This window comes from Bombus huntii, chromosome 7 (assembly GCF_024542735.1).
Source record: "Bombus huntii isolate Logan2020A chromosome 7, iyBomHunt1.1, whole genome shotgun sequence".
Taxonomy (NCBI): Eukaryota; Metazoa; Arthropoda; class Insecta; order Hymenoptera; family Apidae; genus Bombus; species Bombus huntii.
The window spans coordinates 13,760,933-13,775,587 of record NC_066244.1 but is presented as its reverse complement, the minus strand read 5'-3'; the positions used below and the strand labels follow the sequence as shown (position 1 = coordinate 13,775,587).

The following is a 14,655-nucleotide window of genomic DNA, read 5'->3' as shown; positions in this document are numbered from 1 at the left end:
TTATCGTGTTTTTCCTGTGATCTGTGATTATCTATGTGTGTTATATGTATTATAAAATATCGAAGGTAGTTCTAGTGTTAATACCACAACAAGTATACTACTACACATCGAGCGGATTTCCTGTTATCCCATTCTCCTCTTCCCTTCACGCCACGCTATTGATCATATTTCTTCGCTAAAGAGAATAACAACTGACCGCAGCCAGCAACTTGTCTGCGTTATATTAATTCCTGCTCTGGTAGCAACAGCCCAGAATTTCAAAGCAACAAATTCTCGTTCAACTCGGATGAAACGCGACTCGAAACTATACTATGTACATATATACATACATACATTACCGCGAACTTTTGTTACTTTGTACTTGTCTACGGTTTACGCTTAATGTGTCGCAACGATTAACCAGATTTCGTTTTTATTATTCTAAGTTGTCCGTCGTCCTTGTTTTTTGATCTTTCGTTTGATTATACGTTTCGTCACGATCATTGCTACTTGGCCTGTCTTTCTCTTTTTTATTCGTCTTCTTGTCCGTCCATACGCTGTACACGTTGTCTACTAATGCCGCAGGGAACAGAACGCTTTGTGACTTGTGTCAGGCAAAATATCAGCGGAAGCAGAGCCGCCACAAGGAGCGCAGGATCGTCGAACACGAAGCAGCCGAAGAACTCGATGGTACACACGTGAAGACAGACAAAGAGAACAATTGAGTTGTCGACCCGATTTCTTTTTTCTTTACCGTTCTACCAATTTAGAATATGTTGCAGATAGTTCATCCAAGATATTCATGTTCCGTGTGCACTACCCAGAACTCCAGCACCATTCACATACATTTTTGTCCATATTTTTGCAAATACAATTTTGCCAGTGAAATACAACACCGTACATTTTTATCTAATTTCTTTTTTAAAGTGCATGATTTTTTCAGATGGCCACTGCGATATTTTTTATTCGCAAAAAAATTTCAATTCGTTTAATCGCCAAATAATCTAACCACTGCGTTTTAAACGTACACGTGTATATACGAACTTTCATCAACGTCACAATTTTTCCAGGCCAATTTTTTCCCTACATTTTATTACACGTTCACACTGTCACACAGGTGTACCTGCACGATTAGATAGCATGAGAACACTACAGAAACAGGAGGCAGAAACCACCATAGTTACCACTTAGAGACGACCAGCATGCTAACCATTTTGTTTGTCCGAGTTTTATTAGATTTAGTATACGATCGCGAGCTGAAACCATACGAATCTGTTCATCGTTGTTATTTTTTCGTTAGAGCTAGTTTCCCTCCCATAGATAAGACCCGGAGAACGCTTTTTTAGATGATCCAATCAGTTCAATCGATCGATTCATCTTATCATCATAGATCGCTGTACTTCGAGTAGATATCTCTTCGATCTGTTCGTGAATTTTATAACGATATAGTCTCCCTTTAGATGCCGAAGACTGCGAGCAATGCATGGGGATTCTCGAAGAATTGGAGAACATCGACGATGATTGCGACAGACACGGTATTACGTTCGTGAAGACTCAAGTGAGTATAAAAGTGACTGAATAATTTCTTTCTGGATACATAAAATATTTCGTTAGTATAGAAAATATAGAAGAATTTATATTGGAAATACATGTACATAAAATATATGAAATATTTTAGAAATTTAGGCTTCCAGTCGAGATATAAATGGAAAATTTTTATGACATTTTTATAGGATTACAAGGTGGCGGAAGATTATGGTGTCACGGAATTCCCAGTATTGGTATATTTCGAAAATCAAATACCAAATGTGTTCGAAGGTTCGCCACTTTCTTGTTAATACAACACTACGTTTCTTTGTATTATATCATATTATTTGAGATATTCGTTTGTAAAGGTGATTTAAAAGTGGAAGAAGAGGTTCTGCAGTGGTTGATTACCCAGAAAACAGAGGATCGAATAGAATTAATTACCAGAGTAATGTTAGAGACGTCTGTTGAAGAGACTCAATATCTCGCGGTCTATTTCTGTAAGTTCTAGAGTATTTTTTATAATCATTTAAATAATATACGATACAATACATAAAATTAATGTAATATTCATATAGAGCGAAAACAAAATTACAATGTTACGTTGTAGATAAAGTAAACTGCCATATATGCGAGGAGATTTTGGAAGGATTAGAAAAGATCGACGACGAATGCGATGTATTTGGTATTCAATTAGTAAAAATTCAGGATCCTCAGCTGGCCAAACGGTATTCCATCAAAACCTTCCCTGCCTTAGTTTACTTCAGAAATGGCAATCCTCTTTTGTTCGAAGGTCTCTAAAATTTCCCTTGCAACATTATCAGTTCGATTAAACAAAATCGTTTGCATCTTTAAGAATTCACTATTGCATTTACCAGGTGATTTACAAAACGAGGAATCAGTTCTCGAATGGCTGATCGATGACGATAACCGAGAACTAGCGGACGAAATTGAATCTGTGAACGAGAGGATGCTGGAAAGACTTCTCGATGAATCACCATTCTTAGCTGTTTTCTTTTGTAAGTATCACAAAATTTGGTAAGTTTTGACGAAGCTAGTTTCACTTGAATCGTTTAATTTAATCAGACGACGAAGACTGCCCCGAGTGTGACGAAATTATGGAAGCTTTGGAAAAAATCGATGGTGAAGCGGACTTATTCGGTATTGATTTCGTGAAGGTTCTTAGTACGGAAGCCGCAGAGAAATTTGGTATTCTGAACGTTCCGTCTCTGGTTTATTTCCGCAAAAAGACGCCCCTCATCTACGATGGCGATCTAACTCAAGAAGACAAGATTCTACAATGGCTAACTTCTCAAGATGTGTTCGAAATTAAAAATGAAATCGAAGAAGTTAACAAGAAGATGCTGGACAAACTGTTAGACGAGAACGAGTTCCTTACTGTCTTTTTCTGTGAGTAGAGAAGGAACATCCTTGTATTAGATGATGTTCGTAATATTCCCAATTTGACTTCTAGATAAAAAAATCATATTAATTATTCTAGATGAACACAATAGTAAAGAGAGCGAAGAAGTGAACGAGAAGTTGGAGAACATCGATGGAGAAACAGACAATTTGGATATCACGTTCGTCAAAATGGCTGATCCAAGATACGCCAGGAAATGGGGCGTTACCAAGCTTCCTGCCATCGTTTATTTCCGCAAAAGATTCCCCAGTATCTATCGAGGTAAAACTCTTTTTTCTATATCAAGAAGAAACTATGAATATTTTCAATTTCCAATCACAGCTTTTCTAAACAATTCTCCCCTAACCAGGTGATCTACACAAGGAACAAGACGTGTTGGATTGGCTGCGCAAGAACAGGTACCGTCAACCGGAACTGAACATCTACATGTATATGCTGATCGCGATCACAGTCCTGTTTGCCATGTACACCGGCTTCTTGTTGTCCTGTTTCCGGTCAGAACCAGCGGCGCCCACGCCGCATCCGAAACAAGCGTGATAAAAGAAAAGAACGTGATAGGAAAAGAAAGAAAGGAACGAAAGAGTTGAGACTCATGAATTGTTGCTGCTGCGCGAATGTGCGTTGTTGTTGTTGTTGATCCGACTCGCTTTACGTAAGATTGATTAGCGGCCGTTCGTCCGGAACGAACGACTCGTACCAAAGCTCGACGATTCTACGGGGGATGACGATGAAACCTGTCTATGTACTTCTCTTTTTGCTTAGACGATGAACGAACGATTTAAAAGAAATAAATAAATAAAATAAATAACGTATACTTTGCACCGTAATGGGTTCAAGTTGTCCGTGAATTCCGTGAGCGCGTGGTATGCTTGCTCAACGTGGACCAAATCCATCGATTTTCTATAGGAGATTTTAGACCTCTGTCAAATTGAAGAAGGCGCGAACGTGTTGCGAGCGTACACGAGGCAACGTTTCGCGGGAGTTTACTCGACTATAATATTCCAAGCGAATTACCAATTATGTTAGCGTATAAGCTATATACAGTTATACATTATAAGTATACGTTTGCCATAATGTCTCTTAGTTCGCGTGCAAATTACCGTACGGCGACAACGTTGTTTGATATTCTTTTATTGTATTGCTTTGTAACGATAGAGATATTATATTGTATCGTATTCCATTTCACTTTGTATTAACTTTTGCTGACTCGATGATTTTTTGCTGCGTTTTTAGAGTGAATAAAACTGATCGACACATGTGTACACTGTTATTTTGCTGATGTTCATGGAATGTTGCTAGCCAATTCGATCGACAAGCAATCTGTGGTTTCTTTTATTTCTTTCTTTTTCTTTTTTCGTACGTGTTCTTGTAACGTTAACTGTCACCGTCGATTAGTATTGACAGTGGTCTTGTTCTTTGTCTCGAGTGATCACCTTTGGTCCACGTGTAATTAATTGTTCGCGAAGATGATCATCCATAATCCATACGTCTTTTTGACGATGGATCGCCGTCGATATCTTCTGAATAAAATGAAAGGATAAAGATGTACACGAGACGGGTGAATATTGCCTATCGATGCTCATATAGTCAAGGAAAGGCAAACAATGTTAACACGATCATCAGGAATAAAGATCAAATCCTTGGACCAATTACAAACTGCTTAAACTGCTACTTCTGTCTGCCAATTGTACATAATATAATAGTGTGAACGACGCATTATATAAAAAAAGAATACGACGACTCTTTTCCTTTTACTTTATGTTTTATTTTCTTCTTCTTTTTTGTGCTCTTGTTCTTTTTTCTGTTCATGAAAATCTGCATCTTATTAATCTTGAAACTCCTTGATCTTAAAGTCACATATTTTTCTGTTTCCAACTTATGGATTTTGATCTAAGAAAGTTTTAAGATTAATTAATTTCCGGAAATTAATTTTTTTAAATATATCTTTGAATTAGAAACTTCTGTAATTAAGGCATATATATATATATATATATATATATATATATATATATATATATATATATATATATATATCTTTGAGAAAAATTGAATTTTTTAAATATAACAGGGATCACATTAATTGTGTCGTTGCGTAAATTAATTGCCCTATAATTATTTATGCCATTCATGTCAATTATTACAACATATTTACTGTTAATAGTACGAAAAGCAAAGCGCTTTCAAGGTAAATTCAAATTTCAAATTTCCCGCCTGTGCATTAAGTAGCAAGAATTGCAGTCAACTTCAAGCTTAACTTTTCAACAGTTGTGAAGTGATCAACGATCGAGAATTTCTTTACATTGTGGAAGGATGGCGGATACGTAAGTGCTGTTCAAACTCATAATAAAATCTAAAAACATCGATAATTAATACCATCCTAACATTTACGAAATATATTATTAATCATTCTTTTGGAGTTCTTTGTTATATTTATATTATAGTTTTTGTTTTTTTGCACAAGAATGAAAAATTATTACTCGAAGCTGACAAGTCATACCGTTGATCAATATAAAACAATTCATATTTCATCATACATATTAAAAGTTATATTAATTCTTTAATGAAACATGAATTGTTATCTTGCATCAAATTAAATATCTATTATAATTATAATAATAGTATAATAATAGTTATATTTCTTAATAGCATAACCTATATTATAGCTTAACCTAACTTATTATATCCTAAGCTCTGTATATCATGCGACTTGTTGAAATTTATGTGAACAAAATATGTAATTTTTAACTTTTGTTAATAATTTTGTACATAGGAAGAAGGAATTTGAACCCGCAGCAGCTAAAAAGCTGCCGGCAGTGCCGGAATCAGTCCTTAAAAGAAAGAAAACTCGTGAAGCAGTACGAGCTGCACGTCTTCAAATATCGATTAAGGTAGTTTTTGGAACTGTACTTTATTTTTTTATTAAATGAATGCTTAAATTAGTGGAAATGATTAAATAAATTTTTTAATTTCAGCAACGCGCAAGTCGATATCTGAAAAGGAAACTAATCTTTAAGAATGCCGAAAAATATGTGAAGGAATACCGAATGGTAGAAAGAGACCAAATTAGATTGGCAAGACAAGCTAAGACTCATGGCAACTATTACATCTTTAACGAAGCACGTCTGGCATTTGTTATCCGTATTCGGGGGTAAATATAATTCCTAGCACACTGAAGTTATGATTAAAAAATATGTATAGTACAGTAATCATTTTATATTATTTTAGTGTGAATCAAGTTTCTCCTAAAGTACGTAAAGTACTTCAGTTGTTCCGCCTGAAACAGATCAATAATGGCGTATTTGTGAAACTGAACAAAGCAACAATTAACATGCTTCGCATCATTGAACCGTATATCACATGGGGTTATCCAAATCTAAAATCAGTTAGAGAATTGATCTATAAAAGGGGATTTGCTAAAATAAACAGGCAACGTATTCCTATTACAAGCAATTCAATTATTGAAAAGAAACTTGGTTAGTATTAGTCTAATTTATTGTTGTCATTAAAAAATTAGTTAAAATTAATTCATTACATTTGACAAGTCCATGGGAGTTGTATTTCTTACTCTATTGCTCCCTTCCATCTTGTCAAAAAGTAATAGAATCTTTGAAAAACTTTTTCGTATTTTTTACGTTTAGGTTTGCGACGATTCATACATTTTATAATTACATTAAACAATTCCTTTTTTCAATATATACTGCGATAGTAATATGGGAAATAAATTATTACAGGTCGCTCTAGTATTATTTGTATAGAAGATTTAATCCATGAAATATTCATGGTTGGACCAAAATTCAAGTTTGCAAGCAATTTCTTGTGGCCATTTAAGGTATATACATTTCTGACTGCTCAAATGTCGACATAGGCATGGTTGTGGAAATATTCATTATTCTATTAACCTCCTACTATGTCGTAAAATAATACGAGTTTCTCTTTATGGAACACATGTAATTTTGCGTTCCTTAGTTAAATTCAAACATTTCATTTAATAATCGTCTATGTTACATTATTAATGTCAACCTTCCTGCCTTTAGCTCAACACACCTAGTGGTGGATGGCGTAAAAAGACTAACCATTACGTTGAAGGTGGCGATTTCGGTAATCGTGAAGACAAAATCAATGAACTCCTCAGGAGAATGATTTAAATTTATAAAGATCTTGATAAATAAAAATTTAAATAAAACCTGTTATATCGTGTTATATTTTACCTATTGTCCCCTTTTTGTAAACTTATTTGTGTGTACACACTTATTTGTGTACTAACACAACTATAGGTATATGTACTCCTTATCCATTAATTATTTATCTGATGATTTTTAAATTTTAAATAACGCGTTAGTACAGAGGATTCCATAATGTGTAAATATATAAATGTGGTTATTATTTATTGCTACAATCAGAAAGTTTTCTTCTTGAGAACGTTAAAACATAAACGCATGCGCTAAAATATATCGAATAATCTGTGATGCTCTATGAGAGATGGCTCCATACTCATATCTTAGTACAATGTGAGAATGGTGTGTCAAGGCGAAGTGCACTGGTTCGAATCTTGTTCCAGAGATTTTGGATAAAATATTTTATTTTCCAATAAAATATCATTTTCAATGTAGAAAAAAAGTTCTTTAATAAATACTGGTAAGTGCGTTACAGAAAGATTGAAAAATCATTGAATGTTACAGTTAAGTGACAAACTTTCTCGCATATAGTATTAAACGCCTAACCTTATCTTAACATTAATAAAAGGGTGTGATTAATAATAAAAGAATAAATTTTTATATCATTATAATCAACATTTCATACGAAATTAACAAGTCTGTCCCACGTGTGTGTCTCGAGGAAATGACAGTTTTTACGGGTTTTCGGAATAGATTATAGAAAGCGTATTTCACCGTCGCACTTTCTATGTTCGAATCCTGCCCATATCAATTTTATGTTAATAAATCATAGACATTTTTTTCATATTGTAAAATGTTCTAAAATAATAACAAAAAAATATATAGAATGTTAAATATAGAGTTCTAGAAGAATATAGAAAAATTTATTGATCTAATACCCTCTTGGTCCTATACTGTATAATATTTAAAATTACATAATATTTTTCAATATTTTCTATATTTTTAATATTCAGTTAGATCATATTAATAATGAGCAAAAAGACTGTGGATTCTGACACTTCATCTGATGATATGAATTCAGCTATTACTAAATCTATTCATTCACTATCTGATAATACAAGGAAGTTAATGGTTTTTCCTAATATATTACAAAATATTTGTCTCGATGATTCTATAGGAAAAAGTAAGTTAATCATTACCACAATTTAGAATAAAATAAGTATCTTTTTATTTATAATTTAATGTTCTGTTGCAGATGGAAACATAATGCCTGAATCAGAACTTATAAAGGAAGAACATAAAGATTTTGGGATTTCCACACCCACTGGATATCCAAACTCAAACACTGTGATAAAACCAATCACTGTCATAAAAATTAATAAAAATAATCCAGCAAATAATGCAGATAACGAAAGTTTAATAAATGCAACAGAAGTGCCTAAAATTAATACAAATGAAGAAAAATTAGAACCAAAATCAAATTACACAAAGAAAATGCAGAATCTTAATAATAGTAGAAGGGAAGAGAAGGGTAGCATAGAAGTAAGTAACTCCATAAATATTTCAAGAAATCAGAGAAAATCACAAGAACTAAAATGTACTGCTAAAACCTTAGAAAATAATCAAACTACCTCAACTGATGTACCAAAGTCTCAGAGAGATGACATAAAATCTGAACAAAGTACTAGTAAAAGATATTTAAGTAGAAGTTTAGAAGAGAATAAGGAGACAAAAGCTAAACATGAAATTGATGGAAATTTACTTAATAAACCTGAACATGTTTATAAACAAACTAAATATGATGATTATATTACAGTATATAAAAAAGAAATTTCAGACAAAAGAAGAATGAGTACTTGTAATACAGAATCAAAACAAGCAGTAATTTCTAATACTTTATCAAATAAAACTGAAACAACTGATGTTGTTCATCACATTAAATGTAAAAAACGAAAGCTTGAAAATGAAGCTGATGAAAGGAATATAATTACACTTGATTCGCATAAATCTTCTACTTCTGTTACACCAGTTGTGACAAAAAGTTCATTGCCTTTGAATTCCACTAACACTTTTGGAAATTATTCTAATGTTATAAATAGTGAAGGAATAATGAAGGAGGATCATAAAAATGAAATAAACAATAAAACTTTGGAATGTAAAAATTTAGAAAGTGTGGGGTTGAATCATAAGAATGATAATGAAGTACAAATGAAATCAATAAGTACCTCTGTGTTTAAATTTGAAAATGAAGGATCTAGAAAATTAGGAGATGAAAATCTAAATGTTAAAAATACAAGTGTTAATGAAGATAGAATCAATTCATCACTTATAACATCAAATACTTCATTAAACCAAGAAACTTTAAACACAGATTCAATATGTCAAAATAATAGCAATCAAACTTTGATGGTTAGACCAGTACTAAGAAAAAGAGGAAGACCTAGAAAAATTCTGCTTACAGTGCAAAAAACTGCAGACATTTCAAATAAGGAATCACAAGAAAACTTAGAGGTTTTACAAAAAATGAATGATATCTCTACTGAAGAAACGCTTGTTCATAATAACAGACATAGTGAACAATCATATAATTTTAGTAATAACGATGGTATAGATGATAATAGCAGTACTGAAGGTAACATTCTTAATTCAATTACTATTAAAAAAAGTGATAGACCATAAGATACATCTGCAGGTAATCCAGATACATCTACAAGTAGAGGAAGAGGAAGAGGAAGAGGAAGAGGACGAGGTAGAGGTAGAGGTAGAGGTAGAGGTAGAGGTAGAGGCAGAGGTAGAGGTAGAGGTAGAGGTAGAGGATCATCTTATTCTGCATTAGATACTGAGTATACAGAAAATTCGAAGGGACCAATTACTATTGAAAAAGACTCAGATGAAAATAGTACTGTAACTCATGCATCAGAAGTAAGTTTTATATAAAATATTGGAACTATATGTCATTCTCAAATTACATAAATATATGTTTTTCTATTTCAGGAAACTTTTGTGACTTGTGCCAAATGTGAAATAGATGTATTAAAAGTCAATTGGGATTCACACAATCTGCGCAAGCATAATTATATGAGTTGGAAAAAGGACGATGAACCTATTGTAAATATAAGATTAATATAAATAAATTTGCAAACTTATTATCCTATTTATTAAAGAATTTTGTTTTCAGGACTTCGAAAATAATATTAAACTATGGAGAAAAGTATTAATGACTGCTATTCAAAAAAGAAGGGGTCAATTGTCGTGCGAAAAATGCGGTGCTGTAAAGCGTAGTGCGAACGGTTTTATATCTCATATGCAATTTTGTGGAAAGTCAGAAGAAGTATGCAATTTTTCAATTAAAATTTGAAACATAATGCAATGTAACTATACATACAATAATTTTTTTTACCAGGAAAGGCAAGCTTTGATGGTAAGTTGCCCTATCTGTGGTGCTGTTATGATGCCATCTTCTATGGAAATGCATGAAAGGGTACATAGGCAAACAGCACAAAGTAAAATAAATGAATTGCAATTATATACTGGTACTAATGAAAGAACAAAACGTAAAGCTGCAGAAAAGTAAGTTTTATAAATTGGAAGTTTATTAAAATTTAAATTAAATAAAAATATTCATATAGCATTATAATTACAGAGCAATTTCAAAAATTTCTGAATTTACTGAGCTTGTCAAAGATAGCAATTTACCGCCTGAAAAGAAAATGAAGCCTGACTCTTCTTTGCTGGTATATTACTTTTTTAAAAATATCTTTTTGTAAAAAAAACCTAATTTATCAAATGAATAACTATATAAAATTAACATTACAGAAAAGTTTGATCAAAATGCCTGAACATAAAAGACCTATACCATCTGTGTGGAAAGGCATGTGGAAGAAAGCATTATCTTCAGGGGGAACAATAAATTGTCGTCAAGTAGGCTGTACTTATACATGTTCTTCTCTTGAAGATATGTGTGAACATGTTTCTATGTGTAACTTCACTCCTGAGGAGGTATATATTACAATAATACTAATTTTATTTCTATGGCATATCTAAAATGCTAACTTTAGTACATATTTAATTTTATTGCAGAGTTATATATGTAAAAAATGTAAATTTTCAACTACCTCTGATGAAGATATAAAGAAGCACGTACTAGAAAAGCATGCAATAACAGACGAAGTTGATAAATATTCAGATTTTGAAGAAGAAGATTGTAGTTCAGATGAAAGTAAGGATAAATTTTATTATAAAATAAGAAGTTAAATTGTTAAGTTCCACACATTATTTTTATTTCTAGAAACATCTACAATGAAATTTTTGTACAAGGAAAAATTTCGTAAAATCAAATGGAAAGAACCGTATATGCTCGGTGTGCAATGGTCTATGGAATTGTAAGTATCTATATCTTTTAGAGTTAAAATATATAATTCTTTAATATGTTTAAGTAACAATCCATATTATTTTCTTTAACAGCGAACAAACAAATTACGAACTTTGTCTATTTAATGACTATTTTCCAAATCAGTTTACTTTATTAAACAATTCCGATATTCTTAAATATTTGCCAGAGCTAGAAATTTCCATGCGAACAAAAAAAGAAAGTGTGTCTAAAACACTGTGTAATACAGAAGATACATGGAAGCAATGGAAACGATTTGAAGGTGGTTCAGATGAAGGTAATTACCTAGTGATAAAAACAAGTAATTACTTACATACGATTATTTTACAATGTTCGATATATTAAATTTAAAATAATTTTTCAGGCACTCCAATATTTTTTACTGGTGGACCAGTATGGTCATTAGCTTGGTTACCTATTCCATCACCAATGTATTCTAAGGAACCTTGTCAATATATCGCGATTAGTACGCATCCAAAAATGACAAGTGAATATACAGTAGGAAAATCACACTCTGAGCCTAATATGATACAAATTTGGAATGTCGGGCCTTTGAATCACGAGTTAGTAACAAAAAGTAGAATATACTAGTATCAAATTTCTTCAAAGTAAATTTTTCTTTTCTTTTAGGATTGATAGTAAAACAGAATCTCCTACTTTGTCATATGCTATTGTACACAACAGTGGTACCATATGGTGTTTAGAATGGTGTCCTTCCGGATGTTATCAAGATGAAAGTTTAAATAATTATAAGAATGAAAACAAAATACCCAGTAATCTTAAGCGAATGGGTATGCTTGCAGCAGCTTGCTCGAACGGAAATGTAAATGTTTATTCCTTACCTTTTCCAGAAGAGCTTAAATTTAAGGAGACTACAGACAATGGGTAAATAACAAATTCATCCAAATGGATAAATTCCTGTGCATGTGTTGCTATTATGAATATATGTTATTGTAGTTGGCCTATATATTCCACTGATCCAGTAATAACACTAGTTGTAAATATTTCAATATATGATAACAATGATCAAAATTGGCAATGTACCAAGTTATCATGGACGAAAGAACACGGCCATAAGTACAATTCTTTCACTATATTCTTATCCGTTTCCTAATTTTATAATAACTGACTTATACAATTTCTTTCGTTTTTGCAGTACAATTGCTGCAGGATTTTCAAATGGCTATATAGCTTTATGGGATTTAACATATAAATCACCATTATCAATGCAAAAAAGGAAAAACACATATTTCATAAATGCATTTCAGCATTTTTATGCTCATGGTAATGCTGTGAGTAGTAAGTATATACATATATATATTTCTTTCTTTTTTACAAAGTAATATAAAATAAAATAACAAGTTCAACAAGAGTATCATTTTTGTAGTGCTAGCGTTAATTCCGTATAATAAAGGAAGATTTCTAGCTTCTGGCAGTTTAGATAGATCATACAAATTTTGGAATTTAGAAGACATAAATAGTCCTCAAATTAGTATGCAAAAGTCTATTATAGTAAATGGTGCATGGATGACACACTGGCCATGTGCTGTTGTTACTTTTGATGATGCACTGGGGTAAGGACCATAAAAGAATATTTTCAATTGATGAAATCTATTTTTTAATATTACATTATTCTATTATAGGTACAACCATACTTATACTTATTTGATTTCATTAAGAGAATATGAATACAAATACTACCCTATTTTACAAACAAATTCTACCACATATGTAAGTAATTTTAGAAAGCATATTTTAGATATGATTAAAAAGTAACCTTCTTTATTTAAAAATTTTATAGGCTGTAGCCACTTCTGACTATGCAAATAGCATTGCACATGGCACACTAGCAGGAGAAATACAAACAATCTTCCCACATGGACTTATATATAATAGAGATATTGATAAAGCTTTAACGAAGAAAAAAATGGTATATCTTTTTGTGTTTAACGTGCTTAAATATTGTTGATAATTTAAACCATTTCTTACAAAGTTAAATATAAATAATTCTCCTAGGTGAGTTCATTTGTTAAAATAGTGGACTTCTTAGGAAAAGAAGATAGTAAAGATGATAAAAAGCACAAAAAGAATTCGAAAGATTATTGTTACATGCCAGAAACTTATGATGAGTGCCAGGATCGATTCGGTATTATTTTTTGTGATAAATTGAAAGTAAGTAGTCTCACTGCATAATGTATTTTATTTTTTATTGTTTTCAAATTACTATTTTATTCTATTATATTTAAAGGACGTTAAACGTGATGAGCAGGAACAACAGAATGAGGAGGAACTACCAGAAGTTCCGCTTGAAGAATATCCATTCATGTCTGTAAACCGAGTACGTATATCACAACTGTTTTCATTTAATTGATATTTTTATTCGATACTGAAATTAAATAATAAATTCTAGATGTCTTGGAATCCGAATGCATGGAGTTACCTGTGGATGGTAGCTGGTTATCAGAATGGTTTAATAAGATTACTAAACTTCAGATCTATGTCTGTGCCGCGTGAACTAAAAATGTTATTGCCCCAATATGTAAAGTCTATGCTTCATAAAGCAAAAATTACAACAGAAAACTGTTGTTAACGCAAAGAAAAAGCAGTCTTTTATAATAAAATCAAGTATTATGAAATTAATGGCGAATGCGCCTACTCATTGTTATTGTGTAGCAAATTATTTTTTACAATTTTATAGGCCAATTTTATAAAGACTAGCATGCCAATGCTTCAACAAGATTCATTGTTATGTATATATTAAAAGAGCTATGTAAAATTTATTGAATGTATTTATCTTAGTCCACTTGAGAAGGTAACGCGTTTTGTATAATATGTATATCTGCACGTTTTGTAATTTGTAATATTTAAAATGTGAAACTTCTAATTAAATTATGTTAATAAACGGGATTTTTTACAACCTTGAATAGTTATTAATACAAGCGACCTCAGTTTATATTATTTTTTTACGCTTACTCTAAAGTGTGTGATAATTTTATATAATATTAATATATTACTCTTTTGGCATATTAGTAACGAAAAATATTTTAGTAACTAAAATAGTTTAGATGATCTGTTACATACTAAATAACTGTCAAAACTCGAGGAATCATCCTTTAAAATTAAAACACTTACCTGCATTCATTATTCCAAATTTTTGAAATTCGGCTATCGATATTTTTCAATCTAGCCGCAGAAGTTTTAATACTTTTAAAATATGTAGA

The 14,655-nt window shown here is 31.7% G+C and overlaps 3 protein-coding genes across 8 annotated transcripts in view; all 3 read left to right on the top strand.

The window, feature by feature from the left end:
• The window catches only part of LOC126867664 (uncharacterized), a 44,924-nt gene extending 40,241 nt beyond the window's left edge, over positions 1-4,683 (top strand). For 3 of the 4 annotated variants that reach the window (XM_050622450.1, XM_050622451.1, XM_050622449.1), the window contains 9 exons: positions 565-669; positions 1,440-1,537; positions 1,713-1,797; positions 1,875-2,006; positions 2,117-2,299; positions 2,385-2,525; positions 2,593-2,916; positions 3,008-3,190; positions 3,279-4,683. In XM_050622450.1, coding sequence (XP_050478407.1) covers positions 565-669; positions 1,440-1,537; positions 1,713-1,797; positions 1,875-2,006; positions 2,117-2,299; positions 2,385-2,525; positions 2,593-2,916; positions 3,008-3,190; positions 3,279-3,466 — 1,439 coding nt within the window. In that variant the 3' untranslated portion in view covers positions 3,467-4,683. The remainder of the gene's footprint in view (positions 1-564; positions 670-1,439; positions 1,538-1,712; positions 1,798-1,874; positions 2,007-2,116; positions 2,300-2,384; positions 2,526-2,592; positions 2,917-3,007; positions 3,191-3,278) is intronic. The other variant, XM_050622452.1, reaches the window with a different exon arrangement.
• Positions 4,684-5,173: 490 nt separating this feature from the next.
• Positions 5,174-7,119, top strand: LOC126867673 (60S ribosomal protein L7). Its single transcript, XM_050622478.1, has 6 exons — positions 5,174-5,250; positions 5,700-5,817; positions 5,902-6,077; positions 6,155-6,402; positions 6,661-6,758; positions 6,964-7,119. The coding sequence occupies exons 1-6, from the start codon at positions 5,240-5,242 to the stop codon at positions 7,072-7,074; spliced, it is 762 nt and encodes a 253-aa protein (XP_050478435.1). The 5' UTR covers positions 5,174-5,239; the 3' UTR covers positions 7,075-7,119.
• Positions 7,120-7,411: 292 nt separating this feature from the next.
• On the top strand, positions 7,412-14,351 carry LOC126867283 (uncharacterized). Of its 3 annotated transcripts, XM_050621575.1 has the most exons (22): positions 7,412-7,564; positions 8,058-8,227; positions 8,300-9,676; positions 9,737-9,966; positions 10,039-10,152; positions 10,223-10,375; positions 10,448-10,614; positions 10,688-10,778; positions 10,861-11,043; positions 11,125-11,263; positions 11,333-11,426; positions 11,509-11,711; positions 11,799-11,997; positions 12,065-12,319; positions 12,392-12,511; positions 12,591-12,733; positions 12,822-13,008; positions 13,078-13,165; positions 13,236-13,364; positions 13,451-13,606; positions 13,683-13,772; positions 13,845-14,351. In XM_050621575.1, the coding sequence occupies exons 2-22, from the start codon at positions 8,074-8,076 to the stop codon at positions 14,022-14,024; spliced, it is 4,452 nt and encodes a 1,483-aa protein (XP_050477532.1). In that variant the 5' UTR covers positions 7,412-7,564; positions 8,058-8,073; the 3' UTR covers positions 14,025-14,351. The 3 variants fall into 3 exon arrangements, with proteins under 3 accessions (XP_050477532.1, XP_050477533.1, XP_050477534.1); XM_050621576.1 differs by lacking the exon at positions 8,058-8,227 and having other exon boundaries at positions 7,414-7,564; XM_050621577.1 differs by lacking the exons at positions 7,412-7,564; positions 8,058-8,227 and having other exon boundaries at positions 8,439-8,586; positions 8,660-9,676.
• The last annotated feature ends 304 nt before the right edge of the window (positions 14,352-14,655 follow it).

Coding starts and splice junctions, on each gene's coding strand:
- LOC126867673 (XM_050622478.1), top strand. Junction 5,818..5,901: donor GTCTTCAAATATCGATTAAG/GTAGTTTTTGGA, acceptor TTTTAATTTCAG/CAACGCGCAAGTCGATATCT. Junction 6,078..6,154: donor TTTGTTATCCGTATTCGGGG/GTAAATATAATT, acceptor ATATTATTTTAG/TGTGAATCAAGTTTCTCCTA.
- LOC126867283 (XM_050621575.1), top strand. CDS start 8,074: ATGAGCAAAAAGACTGTGGATTCTGACACTTCATCTGATGATATGAAT. Junction 9,967..10,038: donor CTGTAACTCATGCATCAGAA/GTAAGTTTTATA, acceptor TTTCTATTTCAG/GAAACTTTTGTGACTTGTGC. Junction 11,044..11,124: donor GTAACTTCACTCCTGAGGAG/GTATATATTACA, acceptor ATTTTATTGCAG/AGTTATATATGTAAAAAATG.